Source organism: Apodemus sylvaticus, chromosome 2 (genome assembly GCF_947179515.1).
Source record: "Apodemus sylvaticus chromosome 2, mApoSyl1.1, whole genome shotgun sequence".
NCBI lineage: Eukaryota > Metazoa > Chordata > Mammalia > Rodentia > Muridae > Apodemus > Apodemus sylvaticus.
Window position 1 is genome coordinate 61,789,623 of NC_067473.1, and position 19,684 is coordinate 61,809,306.

Consider the following 19,684-nt stretch of genomic DNA (forward strand, 5'->3'; position numbering starts at 1 on the left):
ATGGGCGGAGGGAAGAGGGCTTATGAGACCGATGGGGAGTGGGGAACCGGGAAAGGGTAAAGCATTCGGAATGTAAACAAAGAATATAGAAAAAAATTAGAAAAAAATGATAAATGGGACCTCATAAAATTACAAAGTTTCTGTAAAGCAAAGGACACCATCAAAAAGACAAATCAGCAACCAACAAATTTGGAAAAGTTCTTCACCAACCCTACATCTGACAGAGGGCTAATATCCAATATATAAAGAACTCAAGAATTTAGACCCCAGAAAATCAAATAACCCTATTAAAAATGGGATACAGAGCTAAACAAAGAATTTTCACCCGAAGAACTTTGAATGGCTGAGAAGCACCTTAAAAAAATGTTCAACATCATTAGTCTTTAGGGAAATGCAAATCAAAACAACCCTGAGATTTCACCTCAAACCATTCAGAATGGCTAAGATTAAAAACTCTGGAGACAGCAGGTATTGGCAAGGATGTGGAGAAAGAAGAACACTCCTCCACTGCTGGTGGAGTTGCAAGCTGGTACAACCACTCTTGAAATCAGTCTGGCAGTTCCTCAGAAAACTGGGCATAATACTTCTGCAGGACCATGCTATACCACTCCTGGGCATATACCCAGAGGATTCCCCAGCATGCAATTAGGACAGATGTTCCACTATGTTCATAGCAGCAGTATTTATAATAGCCAGAAGCTGGAAAGGCTGTTTCCCTTTTGAGTGGAGGTATGGGCTCGGGGTCTTTGCAACAGCATTGATAATCACAGGTTAGGATTTAACAGATGAGACAATATATATTTCTACCCTCAACTTCTTCCATGTCCCCAATCTACTTGTTCTCAATTTTATGACCTCATCATTCATATGTGTATACATTCGTGTATATGTGTGTGTCTATGTGTCAGTGTGTCTCTCTGTGTGTGTCTGTCTGTGTGTGTGTCTGCTTCTCTTTCTCTGTATGTTTGGCTGACTGTGTGTGTGTGTGTGTGTGTGTGTGTGTCTGTCTGCCTGTCTGTCTGTTTGTCTCTGTCTGTCTCTCTCTCTTTGTGTGTATGTGTGTGCGTGCGCACGCACACACATGTGTGTCAAACCTACTAACCCTAGTTATTATTGCCTTTATTTGCATGAGTTTTGGGATAACCACTTAGGATTGGGTTCTTGTCACTTAAAAACAAACAAACAAACAAACAAACAAACAAGCTGAGGTTCTCCCTCTCTCAGTTGCCAATGACTCTCTATAGCTCTTCATCTACTCATTAGACCTGATGAAATTTTCCTTCATCCATATCAGCATGTCAAATGGTCTGGTCTTGGCAGATCTTGTACGGGGGACTATACTTTTCTTTTTTAGGTCCTCCCAGGGCAAGCTTAAGGTTAATATAAGATAAAGCCAATTAATATATCCTAACAATCTTTAAAAATCATTTATGTAAAAATTCTAAAAAGTCCATAGTTAGGAGCAAAGGCCTGTAACAACATTCCATGAACATTATACACTGAAAAATTTAAGATCCTAGCTTCTTGTATTGAAACAGAGACAAAACATTTTTTCTCACATGAGGTAAGGCTATTAGCCATTCCTTGAGACAAAAACCTTCTAATGAAATTGCTTTATTGTTTATTTAAAGTTAGAAGCAAATGCTTTTATAATTATCAGAATGTAAAGCAAAAAACAACCCTTTAAATCTATAATAATTTTGTATGGAGTAGACAGGCCAAATGTTAATGCCTTTATAGCCTATTGACCTTTCTTAGATTTGAACTGCATTTTAAACCACACCTGGATAAGTATTTGAAGAATGTTCTTTTAGCCAAACACTCCATAGGTGAGGCCTGTAAGGCAAAAACACAAGTTCCCTCACTAGCTTTCACTCAAATGTAAATTCTCTTTGTTGTTGTTGTTGTTGTTATTGCCCAAGGACCCACCTTGAGTCCTTGGCAAGGATATTATATGCGTCTCCACATAACCATCTTCTAATCTGAGCCTTTTCTCTAAGACCAATTAGAAACAAGAATAAAGCAATTACACAAATTTCATAAGTTAAACCAAAGTTTTCCCAAACCTTGAGGCTTCTAGGCTTTTAAAAGCGGCTTTTCCCCCAGCCATGTTTGCCTCTTGGGTGAGTGAGCTGCGCTGCTGCGCGGCTTTAAATCAGTCCCCTCTGTATGAACTGCGGCTAGATTAAGAGATAGGCTGCCAGCAGATGAAATCCTTACCAATTTTTCTTTTTAACATGAAACAAACAGTCATTCACATAAAAACATGGAGAGGACATAAATGTACACATCGACAAATGGCCGGTGCACTGGGACAAACAAAGATACACAGAAAAAGAAGCGCGCTTGTTAAGCAATTACATCCATCTCCCTCTTAAAGCAGCTCTTGGAGGCTGTGGACATATGCCTATTTTTAAACTCTTTTCTTTTTCACCTGAATCAGCTCTTAAAAGCTGTGGACAAATGCCTAAAAAGTTCCTACCCCATTTTCCACTGTCTGCCCCTAAGCGACTTCAGTGCTGGGTCCATACTGCCTCATTTAGCCTGTATCCTCTAGCACCTGTAGTTGCTCACCATGCAGGATGCCATCTTTTTCCATTTTCCACGAAGCTTTGCCAAGACATGGTGACCTCAGGAAGCCTTCTTGTGTCCAGCCCCGCATCTGGACGCCAATCTGTTGCATTCCATAGCTGCCTGCAGCTATTACGAACTGGGTTGCTGGAACCGAAGCTGAGGGATAGATGGGGAAGGGGCGAAAAGAAAGAAGGCCAGGACAATATTTTACTGATCGAGGCCCCAACTTTAATGGTGGTCAGACCTTTTTTCTTTTTAATTTTTCATATGCATATTTTAATTTAGAGTTTAGTTTAATCCCCTGGATGTTCTGTGTGTCAGATTCTTTTAAATGCTATACATTTTTAAATATTTTTATTTTCTATATTCTTTGTTTACATTCCAAATGATTTCCCCTTTCCCAGATCCCCCCCTCCCCATATGTTCCATAAACCTTCTTCTCTCCATCCATTCTCCAATCACCTCCTTCCTTTTTCTCTGTCCTTATATTCCCCTCCAATGCTAGATCAATCCTTTCCAGGATCAGGACCCTCTCCATACTTCTTCATGGGAGTCATTTGTTATGCAATTTGTGCCTTGGGTATTCAGGGCTTCTGGGCTAATTAATATCCACTTATCAGAGATTGCATTCCATGTGTATTCTTTTGTGATTGGGCTAACTCACTTAGGATGATACTTTCCAGATCAAACCATTTGCCTAAAAAATTTGAGAATTCATTGTTTCTAATTGCTGAGTAGTATTCCATTGTGTAAACATACCACATTTTCTGTATCCATTCCTCCTTTGAGGGACATCTGGGTTCTTTCCAGCTTCTGGCTATTATAAATAAGGCTGCTATGAACATAATGGAGCATGTGTCTTTGTTGCATTAACAGTTTGGGCAAGCCCTTCCCCCCAGACTCCAGGCTGAGTTCCGGCCGAAGTAGTCTAGCTTTTCCTGGTGGTCCTTGTCTCGACTGCTCAGGCAGCTGGGTGGGTTACCTGCTTAATTCAGGAATTCACAGACCTGGAGGAACAATGAGCTTAACCTTCACTCTGAGCTTCTCCACCCTAGGATAAAAATTCCTGCTATAACCTAATTCCTTATTGTCCTGAAGTTATATTCCTGCCTGAAGCCAGGGATTGTCCTGGGCTAATGTCAAGTTCCTACCATGTGGTATGACTCCCCAATATGGCTCTGTACAGTCCTGAATTTTAAAAATCTCAAATTTTAAAGCATTAACTTTAAGTCTTTAAAAGTTATTGGCCATTGCTAATTAAATAGATTTTGTTTATTTTTTTAGTTTCATGCCTGCCTTTGGTTCTGATAAATGTTCAAGACTCCGGCAAGAAAAGAAGTTAAAGGAGGCTCATGAGAGCAATCCTCTATTAAAAGCACTGTTTCCCACAATCTAAAGAATCTTTAAATCTTTTTGTAAACTTTTTTATTTATTTATTTTGAGGCATGGTTTTACTGAGCAGCCCTGGCTAACCTGGGACTCACTATGTAGATCAGGATAGCTTTGAACTCACAGAGACTCAGCTGCCTCTGTTTCCCAAGTGTTGGAATTTAAAGTCTTGCACCATCATGTCAGGTTCCATTAAGGAATAATTTGACCAGTATCCCAAGTTTCTAGTGTATAATTAATGGTGAGTAAACATCAAATTGACATCAGGAGCTACTGTTATCCATGTTTGGGATAGTCTGTGTTGTCAAGTATGTAGAAATCTATGCTCAAAATTCACTGTAGAGAGGTACACTGTCTTACCCTGATTCAAGCCCCAGGTGTAGGATGAGACCCAGAAACATAGCATTGTGTTACATTTAGATTTTGGCTTTGTCAAATAGGACCTTATACATATCCTTTCAAAGAGTTCCATTACAACTAAACACTGATAATGATCCTGTCTAAAGTATCTGTTAAATAATAAGATCTAAAAACTAATCAATGGAAAGTGCCTGATGTTCTAACATCAAGGTGAGATCACGTTTATGTCTTTCCAGAAAATAAACAAAACCCCACAGTTCCCACCTTGATGCGTCTGGCACAAAATCTCAAACACCATACAAGCAAATGGAATATCTGAAAGTGGATGACAAACTTATCAAAAGGAGATGTGTGATTGTTTGTATGAAAATGCCCCCATAAGTCCATAGGGAGTGGCTCTGTTAGATACAGCGTTGAATGAAGTATGCGACTGGGGGTGGGCTTCGAGGTTTTAGATGCTCACACCAGGCCTAATGTTGCTATCTCTTCCTGAACTGTAAGACAACCCCAATTAAATATTTTTCTTTATCAGAGTTGCTTTGGTCATGGTGTCTTTTCATAGCAATAGAAACCCTAACTAAGACAAGATGGATTAGTAAGTCTATTGCTAACTTGTGGGGAGAAACATCAAGACTTTAATTCATAAACTAAGACTTTGGGGAAACAACAAGGACACTATCCTTGTGTGTCCTTGGGCACAGAACCCAAAATGTTGCTCCTATGTTAACTGACTGTATTGCACATTAACTTTCAGCTTGTCACTACATAATCTCAATGTTTTCTGTCAGGTTCTTAAAAGACACATATGTAAGAGCAGATAGTATGATGGTGTTTGCCATGCTAAAGATTGTTTTTATGTTGTTTTATTGTTAATCACAGGAATGGTTACTAATATACAAAGAGAAGTCTCAAAGATGGCCTATATTAGTAAAACTATTAATATTATGGCAAAAATATTAGCAGAAATTAATCAAGAGATAGATGAATTGAGGACCACAGTTTTACAAAATAGAGCCACTACAGATTATTTGTTGTTCAAATATAATCTTTGTTGTCAACAATTTCTTGGCATGTGTTGCTTTAATGTGTCAGATTTTTTATTATTATTGATGGTCAAGTTAATGATTTGTGCTGGGCAGTGGTGACACATGCCTTTAATCCCAGCACTTGGGAGGCAGAGGCAGGCAGATTTCTGAATTCAAGGCTAGCCTGGTCTACAGAGTGAGTCCCAGGACAGCCAGGGTTACACAGAGAAACCCTGTCTCGGAAAAAAAAGTTAATTATTTATACAAAGAGATAGATATTTGGCTCTCTGGCGTCTAACTTCTTGAGTTCTTTGTATATATTGGATATTAGCCCTCTGCCAGATTTAGGGTTGGTGAAGATCCTTTCCCAATTTGTTGGTTGCCGTTTTGTCTGCTTGACAATGTCCTTTGCCTTACAGAAACTTTGTAATTTTATGAGGTTCCATTTGTCAATTCTTGATCTTAGAGCATAAGCTATTGGTGTTCTATTTGGGAACTTTCCCCCTGTGCCTCAAGGGTCTTCCCCAGTTTCTTTTCTATTAGTTTCAGTGTGTCTGGTTTTATGTGGAGGTCCTTGATCCACTTGGAGTTGAGTTCAGTACAAAGAGATAAGAATGGATCAATTCGCATTCTTTTGCAAGCTGACCTCCAGCATGAGCCAGCACCATTTGTTGAAAGGGCTGTCCTTTTTCCACTGGATGTTACAGCTCCTTTGTCAAAGATCAAGTGACCATAGGTGTGTGGGTTCATTTCTGGGTCTTCAATCCTATTCCACTGATCTACCTGCCTGTCACTATACCAATACCATGCAGTTTTTAACACTATTACTCTGTAGAACTGCTTGAGGTCTGGGATACTGATTCTCCCAGAAGTTCTTTTACTGTTGAGAATAGTTTTAGCTATCCTAGGTTTTTTGTTATTCCAGATGAATTTGAGAATTGTTCTTTCTAACTCTATAAAGAACTGAGTTGGGATTTTGATGGGGATTGCATTGAATCTGTAGATTGCTTTTGGTACAATGGCCATTTTTACTATATTAATCCTGCCAATCTACAAGCATGGAAGATTTTTCCATTTTCAGAGGTCTTCTTTGATTTCCTTCTTCAGAGACCTGAAGTTCTTCTCATATAGATCTTTCACTTGTTTAGCTATAGTCACCCCAAGATAGTTGCCAGAGAGCCAAATAACCCTATTAAAAAATGGGTATAGAGCTAAACAAAGAATTTTCACATGAAGAACTTCGAATGGCTGAGAAGCACCTTAAAAAATGTTCAACATTATTAGTCATTAGGGAAATGCAAATCAAAAAAAACCCTGAGGTTTCACCTTACACCAGTTAGAATGGCTAAGATTAAAAACTTAGGAGACAGTAGGTGTTGGCGAGGATGTGGAGAAAGAGGAACACTCCTCCACTGCTGGTGGGAATGCAAGTTGGTACAACCACTCTGGAAATCAGTCTGGCTGTTCCTCAGAAAACTGGGCATAACACTTCTGGAGGACCCTGCAGTACCACTCCTGGGCATATACCCAGAGGATTCCCCGGCATGCAATAAGGACACATGCTCTACTATGTTTATAGCAGCCTTATTTATAATAGCCAGAAGCTGGAAAGAACCCAGATGTCCCTCAATGGAGGAATGGATACAGAAAATGTGGTATATTTACACAATGGAATACTACTCAGCAATTAAAAACAATGAATTCATGAAATTCTTAGGCAAATGGTTGGATCTGGAAAATATCATGGTAACTGAGGTAACCCAATCACAAAAGAACACACATGGAATACAGTCACTGATAAGTGGATATTAGCTCAGAAACTCTGAATACCCAAGACACATTTCACATATCAAATGACTCCCAAAAAGGAATGAGAAGTCCTGGATCCTGAAAAGGCTTGTTCCAACATTTTAGGGGAGTACCAGGACAGAGAAGTAAGATGAGGTTGATAGGAGAATGGGCAGAGGGAAGAGGGCTTAGGGAACTTATGGGGAGGGGGGAACTGGGAAAGGGAAAATCATTTGGAATATAAACATAGAATATAGAAAATAAAAAATTATAATTAAAAAATATTTCACACAGAAAAAATAAAAAATAAAAAAAAATAAAAAGCAAGCCAATAAACAAAAAAACCAAAGAGATAGATAAAATCTCTCAAGCGATCTTTGAATGCCCATCATAGCGAATATGGGTTTCCCCTTTCCTTGGTCCTCTGATAAATATCTTTATAATACTCCTATGCGTGCCTATATAATTAGACTAGCCATAGAGGTAATGCATTCAATCATGTCCTCTAATATGGTCATTATTTTTTCATGAAAAACTTAGAAAGAAGAAGATGCTGAGGGCAAGAGGTCCTTGTTCACACAGATAAGCACTGGAGAAGCCAGGAAAGTTAAACATACAGGCTTATCTCTTCAAAGGAAGAAGATTTTTCCCTGTCTTCCTCTTGGCATGCTGGGAAAGGGTATAGTTTGCAACCTGGTGACTTTTTGCTATCTGTAGAGCCAGGCTTCACCCATAGCCCCTAGAATGTGTTGTGTTTATCCTAGAGACATCCCCGCTGTATCTTGAACATTGCTTTGGAACCAACAGAACCTATCTTTTTAGAAGAAGCCATATGTGCCTTGTAAAGAGTTTCCATGTAAATATATCTTAAGTTTGTTGTAACTTGTGACTGAGTTGTCATCAGGAAACATTTTTCCAAAATTGTGGTGCTTAAATATGACTAAAATAAACCAACTGATTCCAGACTTCAAGGAGTTTGGCCCAACACCAGCTAATCTGGGCTGAGTCAAGTTTCATTCTTAGCTCACCTGGATCATTTTCCTGCCAGCTGTACTACTTTCATGTACCCCCAAAATTATAAAATATCATATTCTCTATATATATTAAAAAGATAAAGTGATGTATAATATGGTATGTGATTTTATGAAATATACATGTTTTATATGCTATCACAATATTATATGTACATGTAATATTTACTAGAAAAGTATATAAATTGGTAAATTTGATTTGCAAGGCCACAGTATATTGGCCTGTTGAGAACTCAAATTATCTATTTTTAATTCTTAAGTATAAATAAATGTCTTGTGTTTTACAGCCTGGAAAGGAAATTTATCCTAAAGATGAAAATGGCCGAATAATATACCACAAATCAAATCTGTGTGCCACGTGGGAGGTGAGTTCACGTGGGCCTCTATTGTAAAATGTGGATAGCTATTGTAAAAGGCCTACATTTGTACCCAAGGCCCCTATTATTTCTGCACAAGCCCTGATAGCTGAAGCCGTTACATTCAATAGCAAGTAACAATTTCTAGCCTTACATGCAGACGTATTAAACCTCCCCCTTGTAGGTGCTCAATAAGTCTTTCTTTTAATCTTGAAATTCTGTGTGTTTGTGTGTGTGTGTGTGTGTGTGTGTGTGTGTGTGTGTGTGTGTGCTTGCACACATATACCATGTAGGTCAAGGTATATCTTGTGGGACCATGTGGGTCCTGGAGAATTGTACTCAGGGCATCAGGCTTGGCAGCAAGCCTTGGTGGTGAAGAATTCTTAATTCTTACTGAAGACAGTAATTACCAGGAATGGAAAAGGGAATACAGAGAATGTGTTCTACTAAAATAGCACTTTAACACATAAATGAGTTTAAAAATTGAGTTTTAAAAATTAATGTGATGTCTAAAAGAAATTAAAAATAGCCCGTGTAAAGCTAAAAAATCATTCTAGCTCCATTTGTGGACCATCTACTGGCTCTTCTCCCTGGGACTATATGAGTGGGAGGGTTTAGGAACACAAGAAAACTGCTGTGAGTGTATGAAGGGAAGAGATGTTCTACGCTGATCTGGGGGTGGATTAGTGCTTACACAGCACTAATGATGGTTTACCCTGACATAGCAATTTATCTCACCCTGCCTTTACTCCCAGCTGCATCTGCCAATCCAAAGCCAAGAAAATGAGGATGAGTAAGGATTGCTGCCTATTTCTTTCTGGGGGTAACAGCTGATGGTGTTACAGAGCTGTTTGGAGGGTTTTCTGATAGTCGTGACCTGTATCCAAGAGGCCATACACTTACTTTATTGTTGTTATGAACTTGAGAGTCTGGTCCTCCCTTCTAAGTGGCTGGCTGGAATGGAAAACCAGTTCATGGCCCAAATCAGCAGCACATTTGCTTCAGAAGAAAACTTATCCCAGTTATATCCCAATGTAAACAAAACAAAGCATCAAGAAGCTTTTTTGTCTTAAAAGGCCTTAAAAAAGAAATAGCTACACAAATAAAGAACAAAAACAACAACAACAAAAAAGTCAACTTAAGCAAACAAGTAAAAATACTAACAAGGAAACATTTAAAAGCACATGGGCATGCACATTAGTTAGAAAAAATACAGAATTTAAGAATTAGATTGAGAAAAACCCTTAGTATGAACAACAACAACAACAAAAAAAAAACAATAACAACAGCCACCACTTCAATGTGAAAGGAAAAGCTAAGCAATAGAGAGAATAAAATTAGAATCCCCTGGAAGGGGATAGAAGGAAAAACATGGCAGTGTGTGAAGAAGGAAAGATCCTGAGTACAGAAAGGAAAGGAAAGAAACCCGTGCTTGCATGGGGCTGGGCACAGGCCTGGGGCCTCACGGAAACAGCCACATACTTTGAGATAGTTTAGCAGTGCAGAACAAAGAATATAGAAAATAAAAATATTAAAAAGAAAAAAGAAAAAAAGAAAACAAAGATTACACACACACAATAAAAGAAAATTCTACTTCTGCAGAAAGGTGTGTAGGTGCTAAGCTAAGTAAGCAGTCATACTGGCTTTGCTCCTAGCTCACCAGGTCCTGAGCCTCATTTGATGGGTGTGGCCAGGCCGGCCTCATATTCTTATGTGCCTGGCTGACTTAAAAGTTAGCATGCAGCTGATAGAAAAGCAGGACCCAGCCTTACACAGAGCGTAAACTTGAGCACATATTTTGAATTCAGGAAAACGCTGACCTAAGAAAAGATTTTTTTTTTTAGTGGTATTTTTACAGTTGTCTTTTAAATTGGTGTCTTCCTTGTCTTATTTTCTCCTTTGAGAGAAAAGACAACACATTTCTTTCACATTTCCCACAGTGGTTATAATGCGGTTTAGGAATATCAAGGAGAAATAATAGGTGAAAAAAATTAAACCGCTCAGCATATAGTAAATCCATCAGTTAAAGTAAAATAATAAAAAGTAATCTACGGGGCTGGAGAGATGGCTTAGCAGTTAAGAGCACAGACTGCTCTTCCGAAGATCCTCAGTTCAAATCCCAGCAACCACATAATTGCTCACAACCATCCGTAATGAGATCTGATACCCTCTTTTGGAGTGTGTGAAGACAGCTACAGGGTACTTACATATAATAAATTTAAAAAATGTAATCTACTGAAAAAGAAGGCACGGAAAGAAGGGAAATGAATGATGTAAATCAGAAAATAAATACTCATCTGCAAGTCATAGTGATGTCAATAATAATAGAATATGTGTGGTGTAAGCTACTTAATAAAAAGGTAGAGTTTGCCAAAATGTAGAAAACCAAGTCCCTCTATGTGTGTGCACACATGCATGTAAGCTTTTGTGTGTGTATGAAACAATTTTAAATAAAAAGACAGAAGCATGTTAATAGAAAAAAATATATAGAAAAAAAGATATTAGACTAGCCTTAATCCAGGGAAATCTGGGTTGACTGTTCCAGCTTCTAGGAAGGAACTTAGGCATGAAGCCCACGCTAAAACAACAGAAAAGAGAAAGCGAAGAATCCATGTTTGTAATTAAAGAGTTCAAAGCCTCTTACTAATTAAGATAATTAAGTACACATAAAATCTGTGGGATTTATGAAATTCATGTGTGGTCAACCTTTTGCAATAATTTACTCTCATAAAACTCTCCACCTAAATTCAGCAGAGAGCTGGAGACATGGTTCAGTGGCTAACAGCACTTGTTCCTGTTGTGATGGACCCAGATTTGGTTTCCAACACCTGCATGGACCCTAACAACCGTCCATAATTCCAATTATAGAGGATCTGATGCCCTCTTCTGGCCACTGAGGGCACTGCACACATGTGATGCTCAGATATATGAAGGCAAATTACCCATACTCATAAATAAAAATGAATAAACCTAAAAAGAAAACAAACAAAAAACCAAAATGCTAGCTTTAGTACCCATGGAAAAATGTAACATAATTGTTTTCTGATCCACAAAATATCTCAGTAAGTATTCTAGTGATGCAAAGTATGCCATCTTATTACGCTAAAATTAAATCTGAAACCAAGAACAAAAAGACATCTGAGAAAACATCAAATATTTAGAAACAGATAAACACATATAAATAATTCATCAGACAAAAGGGAAATAAAACCAACTATATGCAATCCATATGTTAGCCTCACACAATTAGAAATTGAATCTTATCGCTTCTCGGCCTTTTGGCTAAGATCAAGTGTAGAAATTGAGTCTTTAAAAAACTATTAAATATTTAGATAGAAATTTAATAAAATATGCATAAGCTTTCAACATTAAAAAACTATGCTGTATAACTAAAAGAAATCAAAGATCTATATGAATGGAGAAATATACAGCATCTCTTAATATTCAATTTATTATGATGTTAATTCTCACCAAACTTGTCCAAAGACTCAGTAAATCCTCATTAAAACTAAAATCACTCATTGAAATAAGAGAAAAACTAATGTTATTATAAAAACTAATGTATTATATAGAAATACAAATATCTGCAATGCCACCAAAGAACTTAGAAAAAAAAGAAGGAAGCATGATGAGGGAGCATTCCATGCATGTATGAGATTCCAAAGAATAATTTTTAACAATTTTTATTTGTTTTTGCATGAGCATATGCCATGTGCGGAAGCCCATGGAGGCCAGTAGCTGGCTGGAGTTACAAGCAGACGTTAGCTGCGTGACATGGATGCTGGGCAGTGAACTTGGGCCCTTCAAGAGCCATCTCTCCAGACCCATTAAAAATAAGCTTTAAAATATTGATTAAAGCAGAAGTTGAAGGAATTACAATAAATTTAAGAGTTGCTACATAGTTACAGAAATTGTATCCTGCCACACTGACACAGCACGGGAATCAGTGGAACAGAGTAAGGAACGCTGAAAGAGATCCACAGAACATGCTGTCAGGATTGTAGCAGGAGGGCCGGGGGGTGGGGGGGGTGGGGGGGGTAGGGGGGGGCGGGGGGGGTGGGAGGGTGGGGCGGGAGGGGGGGAGTGGGGGGGGGTAGGAGGGATTGCCTTTTCAATGGTGTGTGGAAACAAGCTCACACCAGCTTGCAAAACCGGATTCTGCAAATATCTTTCCAGCTGCATGGTCAGGGATGTCACTTGGCCAGCTTGAATACAGACTAGTGATAAGGTGACACCACAGGAATTGACAAATGGCTATATACTGGGTTGTTATTTCCCTGCCCTGGATAGCTGGATGTTAAATATTTATCCACACTTTACTGAAGGTGTTAATAAACAGATGGTATAAATGATTTTACTGGTATGTGCATGTATTAGGATCTATCAAAATGCATTTTCTTTTGTTTTACTTTTTATAATATGCATCTATTTGGGGATGGGGCAGGTGTGTAAAACAATATTCATTCTTGCCTCCTGAGAGCATCTTTCCTGACTGTTGGCATTTACCCTACAGGCACTGGAAGCTTGCAAAGATGCTGGCTTGGTGAAATCCCTCGGGGTGTCTAATTTTAACCGCAGACAGCTGGAGCTCATCTTGAACAAGCCAGGACTCAAGTACAAGCCAGTCACCAACCAGGTAGATCAGAGTGGTTTTCGCTGAGTGGGGAGGGGCATCCAGTAGAACTTTGAGACGATAACAAGGCTCTTGGACTTTGCAGCATGAAGTCTTCCTGGTGCTCCATAGAAATCACAGTCTAAGACTCTAGACCACTCTTCTAACTTCTTTCAATTCACATCCTTAAGAAAAAGGGTCCAATACAAGGCCAGTCTGGGTCATGGAGCTAGTCAGATGCCAGGTCAAAATACATCATAGTTCAAGGCCTGCCTTAATGTTCAGAGTGAGACCCTGCCTCAGAAAGAAAAACACACACACACACACACACACACACAAAACAAAACAAACAACCCACTCAGGCACGGTGGGCACATCTGGAGAGGCAGAGGAAGGTGGGCCTTGAGGCAAGCCTGGGCTACAGAGCAAGAAAGAGTGTGTTTCAAAGAAACAAAATGAAACAAAACGAAAAATTAAGCTATTTTGAAAGCTCAAATCCAGGCAAATGTAGCCAAGATTTTATTTATTTATTTATTTATTTATCTATCTATTTATTTATCTATCTATTTATTTATCTATCTATTTATTTAATGTATATGAACTGTCACTTCCCTCAGACACACCAGAAGAGGGCATCAGATCCCATTACAGACGGTTGTGAGCCACCATGTGGTTGTTGGGCATTAAACTTAGAACCTCTGGAAGAGCAGTCAGTGCTCTTAACTGCTGAGCCATCTCTCCAACCCCCAAGATATTTGTTTTGTTTTGTTTTTTGCAGAAGAAAGTTAATGGGAAGGAAATAAGAGTTGTCAAATCAAGACATAATAAAGAGGATTTAAAATAATACAAGGCTTAGGACATTAAGGAAATAAGGTTCCTTCAGGCCAGGAGCTTGAGACCAGCAATTCTATCTCAAAAACTAAATAATATCTAAAGGGTGGCATGTGACCTAAGGTATAAATTAATAAAAGAGAACAAATACAAACTTCTCTAAAATGAAACCACACAAACTCGTGGGAAAACATGAATCTTTTGAATAATCTGAGGAAAATGGTCGACTCTCTAGAAACAGGAAGAGGTTTATGGCACAGCACACTCCTCGGTTAAAAGGCAGAAATCTATTGTATACAATAGAAGAACTTAGTTTTCTGTGTACAAAAGGAAGCCATGGAAAAGCCATAAAGGAAACTTGGAGTAGTGTAGACGTACCGGAAGGGGGGCTGGGCCACAGTCGAAAGGCGGCACGCTCCTGGCGCGTGCACACAGTCCAGGGCTAAGTCTCTAGAACTGAGAAAAGACTGCTTGCAAAAATAAAACATGATGGGTTTTTTTCAATATAATAAAATCCATATATTTATGAATTAAGAGACTAATACAAGTGAATCAAAAATCCTTGATGGGGGGTGGGGGAAAAGACCTCTAAGACGTAACAGAAAATAAGCCAAGTAAACGATGGTAATTCACAGGGAAATACTCCCAGGGGTATGAAAGTTCGAGAAAGTGTTTGTCTTACTCTAAGAGAAAGCCTGATTTAAATAGGACATCCTATTGCCTGTAACACATTCATATCAGACTTGCAGAGGACCCAGGTTCAGGTCCCAGCACCGACACAGCAGCTCACAATCATTTGCAACTCTAGTTCTCGGGGGTGTGGCACTGTCTTCTGGCCTCTACGGGCATGGCTGCACACATGTGGTGTACACACACGTATGCAGGCAAACACTCACATACATAAAATAAAACAAAAAAAAATTCTATTAAAAAAAAACCTACCAAATGTTTGTTTCCTGTGTTTTAATGATGGCTCTTGTAAGCAAAGGAGTGTCAGTGAATCAGCGAGTGCCCACTGTCCAGCCTTTCTGGGTAGCTAGCTAGCTATATTTGTGTGTTTTTTAGTTTTCCCATTGCATTTTTATTAGTGTGTGTGTGTGTGTGTGTGTGTGTGTGTGTGTGTGTGTAGGTCAGAGTGCAACTTTCAGAAGTTGGTTCTATCTTTCCACTATGTGTATCCCAGGGATTAGAACTCAGGTCACAAGACCTGGTGGCATGTACTGTGTCCTCTCAACAGTGCCTGAATAACGCTTTCAAATAGCTGTGAAGCTGCATGTGATGATAAGCCTTAGCTTTGTTCTCTTCTCTAATGTAACCGCGCAGGTGGAGTGCCACCCGTATTTCACCCAGACAAAACTCTTGAAATTCTGCCAGCAGCATGACATCGTCATTGTTGCTTATAGCCCCTTAGGGACCTGCCGCAACCCATTATGGTAAGTATACCTGTATTCTCCTCAAGAAATGTCTCTTTCTATGTGGATAGGGCACAAAGCCAGTGTGAATTAGCTGAGTAGGAGATGTCTTTGGGGTTGTCAAGAAATGGCCTGTTCATGTCAAGATCTCAGTAAACAGATGAAAACTCACAATACCTTCCATACTGAGGGATTTACTTCTTGATTACATGCATGTATGACATTTCCTATGGCTGCCTGATATGTAAGAAACATTCAGTAGGTGTTGAGGTATTATTGGACAGAGTTTCTGCGGTTGTGTTCTGAAAACTTTTAAGTGGTTGAATTTGGTACACAGTAGCACTACCTTTGACAGAATCAAGGAGCTTTAGGAAAATGTCTACCCTGATTGCAAGAGTTGAGTGGCTTTCTTCTATTCTGGTCTTTTTGCCTTTCTCTATATGTCTACTTCAGACCAAGCTCTCTGTAAGATTCTTCATGGAGAGAGAGAGCTTGGTGTGTGTGTGTGTGTGTGTGTGTGTGTGTGTGTGTGTGTGTGTATAGACATGTCTATTATGTGTCCTCTGAATCAGCCCCACCTACCTGCCTCTCTTGATCTTCTCATGCTAGAGCGCCTCTTGATTCCATTATTTGTGGCATTCAGAGAAGTTGACTAGAGGTGACTTGAGTGTCCTGGCAGTGACCGATGAATGAGAACACCAGCGGGTGACTGATGAGTTCTTGCCTTTCGTCTAAAGATGTCATGGATTTTCTTTTCTTCCCCACCACCCTACCCTGAAGGGTGAACGTATCCTCTCCACCCCTGTTGAAGGACGAACTCCTAACCTCACTGGGGAAAAAGTACAATAAGACCCAAGCCCAAATCGCATTGCGTTTCAGCATCCAGCGAAGGATGGTTGTCATCCCTAAAAGCTTTACCCCCGAAAGGATCAAAGAAAACTTTCAGGTAAGAGACATACCTTTTGAACATATGGAGAGACAGCGGTGTCTGCTCTGACAGCCCTGGAGAATGTTCTTGAACATTGTGATGACCCTCATTTAGCACGGCAGCAATCTCATGAACACCCCTTCTGTGTCCTGCATGTCAAGCACTCCTCTGCCTCGGCAACTCCTACCAACACTCAACAGACTTGTAGACCAAAAGCCAATGTAGACTTTCTCTGGCCATTTCCACTGCTCTCTTCCTGTTTACAGGAAACCTATTGGGAAGGAGATCTCCTCTCAATTCATTTCTATTATTTTAGACCCATTAAAACCGAACTCTCACCCTGGCTGTCTATGTGGGCAGCTTTTCTCAGGGTCAACAGAACTTCTGAGTGAGAAGATCTGGGACTTCATTCTCAGCCATTGTGGGGTCACAGCTTTCAGCCACATTTAGTCCAGTTGACACGCTATCCCTCTTGGAACATTTGCTCTGAGAGCAAGCTATATGGTATGGAGGTTTTGAGAAGAAAAGCGAGAGCTTGGGTGGTTGATGTGGGTTTGTGAGAGGGTCAAATGCAGTCCACACTGGCCTCAAACTTTCTGTGTAGCTAAGGATGGCTTTGATCTCTTGAAGCTTCTTCCTCCACCTTCTAAGTTCCAAGGATACAGGCGTGATTACCTGGCAGTTAGTTTAATTTTGTAGTATGAAATCTCCACTCAAGATATTTGTAAGAGGATTTGTGCAATGAAATAAAAAAGACTACAGAAAAATCAATCCACACTGAACAAGGAAAAATAGTGATTAGAAACAACACAGAACTGGAGAATATGGAAGTTCATCTTAGGTTAAAAACCAAAATTTATAAACATAAGTGGATTTATTTGATTCACAGCAGTTTACGTTCCAGTTACTTATGCACACTGACTCCCAGAAGAAACAGAATCAGTGCTGTTTTTTTTTTTTAAGGCACTTAACAAATTTACATGATGGCACAGCACAGAATGTATTTTATAGAGTCTTTTGTAGAATGATCCTAGAAAGGATAGTTTTCATCTGAAAAGGCACTTTAATTTTGGCTGTTCTTTTCTTCAGATTAGATCTATAGATAGATAGATAGATAGATAGATAGATAGATAGATAGATAGATAGATAGATAGATGATAGATATTTATAGATATATAGATATTTTAAAATACCTGCCAAAGTAGATTTTTAAACTTGGTGTTGTCCTTATTTGGGAAATATTACACCTGTAATTAGAATAGATCTCTGAATCTTCTCTCATTATTGATTCCAGGAAATCTGTGATTTCACAAGGTCTGCTACAGTTTGTCACTCAGATCCATGGTAGAGCCAAAGGGTAGAGACTGGCCTACTATGTGCACAAAGTAAATTCACAGAAAGACCCCTCTTTTGAGCTATTAGTTTGTTTGGCACTGGGTTTATGTAATTAATTTTTTAACTTTTAGGTTTATTTTACTTTGTATATGTCAGTGTTTTGCCTGCATGCTCATATGTGCACTATGTGCATGCCCGGTGCCCGCAGATGGCAGAAGAGGATGTCAGAGCCCCTAGAATTGGAGGTATGGGTGGCTGCAAGCCAGCACATGGGTGTTGGGAATCGAACGCCAGTATCCGGATAATAAATAACCAGAGAAAAGAATTCTCTGAAAAGAATAGTTAGAAATTATCTATAGAGGAGCAGTTAAGTAAATGTATTTAATATATCCTATGAAAGGTAAATGAATAAAAAATAAAAACAGATCACGAGGACCACTAATACATAAGTAAAGGAAGATAGCTATGCTACATCTGTACGCTGTGCCTGAAACAAAGCAGGGTGGTGAGTGAAGAGGCGCCTCCCACCTTTCCCCCCACATGTCTATTATCCTATAATAATACCGACTTAAAAGGAGCATAGATTTACAGACTGACTACATAATTGCAATTATAAACAGGTAAACTGTATAGATAATAAATGAAAATAAAGATATTAAATGCTAATGCAGAATAATTATAAAATGAGAATATAAACAAAGTATAAAAGCTAGGAAAAAATAAGAACAGGCAAGTAAGATAGTTCAGTGGCTAAAGGCACTTGTTGCCAAAATTTTTATCACTTAAAAAAGAACTCATAGGAGGTACACATGGTAGCTCACACTTTTAATCTCTGTGCTCGGGAGGCAGAGATAGGCAGATCTCTGTGTTTGAAGCCATCCTGGTCTTCTTAGTGAGTCCCAGGACAGCCAAGTGAGTTCTAGGACAACCAGGGTTACACAGTGAAATGCTGTCTGAAAAACCAAACCAAGCCAAACAAACAAACCTCCAATCCAGAGCAGCCACATGGGGGAAGGAGAGAACCTATTCCTGCAAGTTATCCTCTGACCTCCACATGAACACAAACACATACATATGCACACACTAAATAAATAAATGTGAGAAACACAGTGAGAAAATAATTGTAACAAACCCCTAGAAAGATGTTTTAAGTGACGAGAGAAGCTGAAAGAGTGGTGCACCCCTGTGACTCCAGGAGGTTGACACAGGAAGATTGTGAGGTGGAGACCAGCCCAAGATACCTAGCATGTTCCAGGTTGAGCTACAAAGCAAGACATTATTATTATTAGCAATTTTATTCTTTTAAAAAATTCTTCTCTCATACATTGCATCCTGACCACAGTTTGCCTTCTCTCCCCCGCAACCTCTCTTCCCATGCCTCCCATCTCCCTCTGGTCAAGCCCTTCTCCCTTCAGAGAACAGCAGGCCTCCTGGGGACATCCAAGGACATGGCGTAATAAGCTACAACAAGACAAAGCTCACAACATCACATCGAAACTGGGCAAGGCAGTGTAGTAGTAGAAAAGAGTCCACAGGTAGTGAAATAAGTCAAGGATAGCGCCGCCCCCATCGTTAGGATTTCCATAAGGCCACCAAGCTACTCACCCACAACATAGGCAGAGGATCTAGGTCAGACCTATACAGGCTCCCTGATCCTTGAAGACAAGTTCTCACGAGTTCCAGACAGTTGGTTCTGTGGGCTGTGTCCTCCCAGTGCATTCCTGATCCCTCTGGTTCCTCTGATCTTTCCTCCACTTTGTCGATAGGACTTGTTGCGGAGCTCTGGAGCTCTGCCTGTTTGGCTGTGGGACTCCCCATCTGCTCCAGTCAGTTGCTAGATGAAGTCTGTCTCTTTGAGCACTCTTCTGCTAGGCTCAGATCCCAGTACACTCGCAGGCAGGAGAATCTGTAGGTCGATGATTTCATGGCTGGGTTGGTGTCCTCATCCCTCTACTTGAGTCCTTGCTTGGTTACAGAAGATGGCTGGTTCAGGCTCCATTACTAGGAGTCTTAGCTAGGGTTTCTCTTGAATGGAATTTCCAT

At 39.6% G+C, this 19,684-nt stretch overlaps 1 protein-coding gene and 1 pseudogene across 2 annotated transcripts in view; both read left to right on the forward strand.

The window, feature by feature from the left end:
* The window catches only part of Akr1d1 (aldo-keto reductase family 1 member D1), a 35,124-nt gene that overhangs the window by 11,077 nt on the left and 4,363 nt on the right, over positions 1–19,684 (forward strand). The window contains exons 4-7 of one of the 2 annotated variants that reach the window (XM_052172469.1): positions 8,455–8,532; positions 13,037–13,159; positions 15,290–15,399; positions 16,159–16,324. In XM_052172469.1, the coding sequence (XP_052028429.1) occupies positions 8,455–8,532; positions 13,037–13,159; positions 15,290–15,399; positions 16,159–16,324 (477 nt within the window). The remainder of the gene's footprint in view (positions 1–8,454; positions 8,533–13,036; positions 13,160–15,289; positions 15,400–16,158; positions 16,325–19,684) is intronic. The other variant, XM_052172470.1, reaches the window with a different exon arrangement.
* On the forward strand, positions 11,786–11,887 carry LOC127679626 (uncharacterized; annotated as a pseudogene).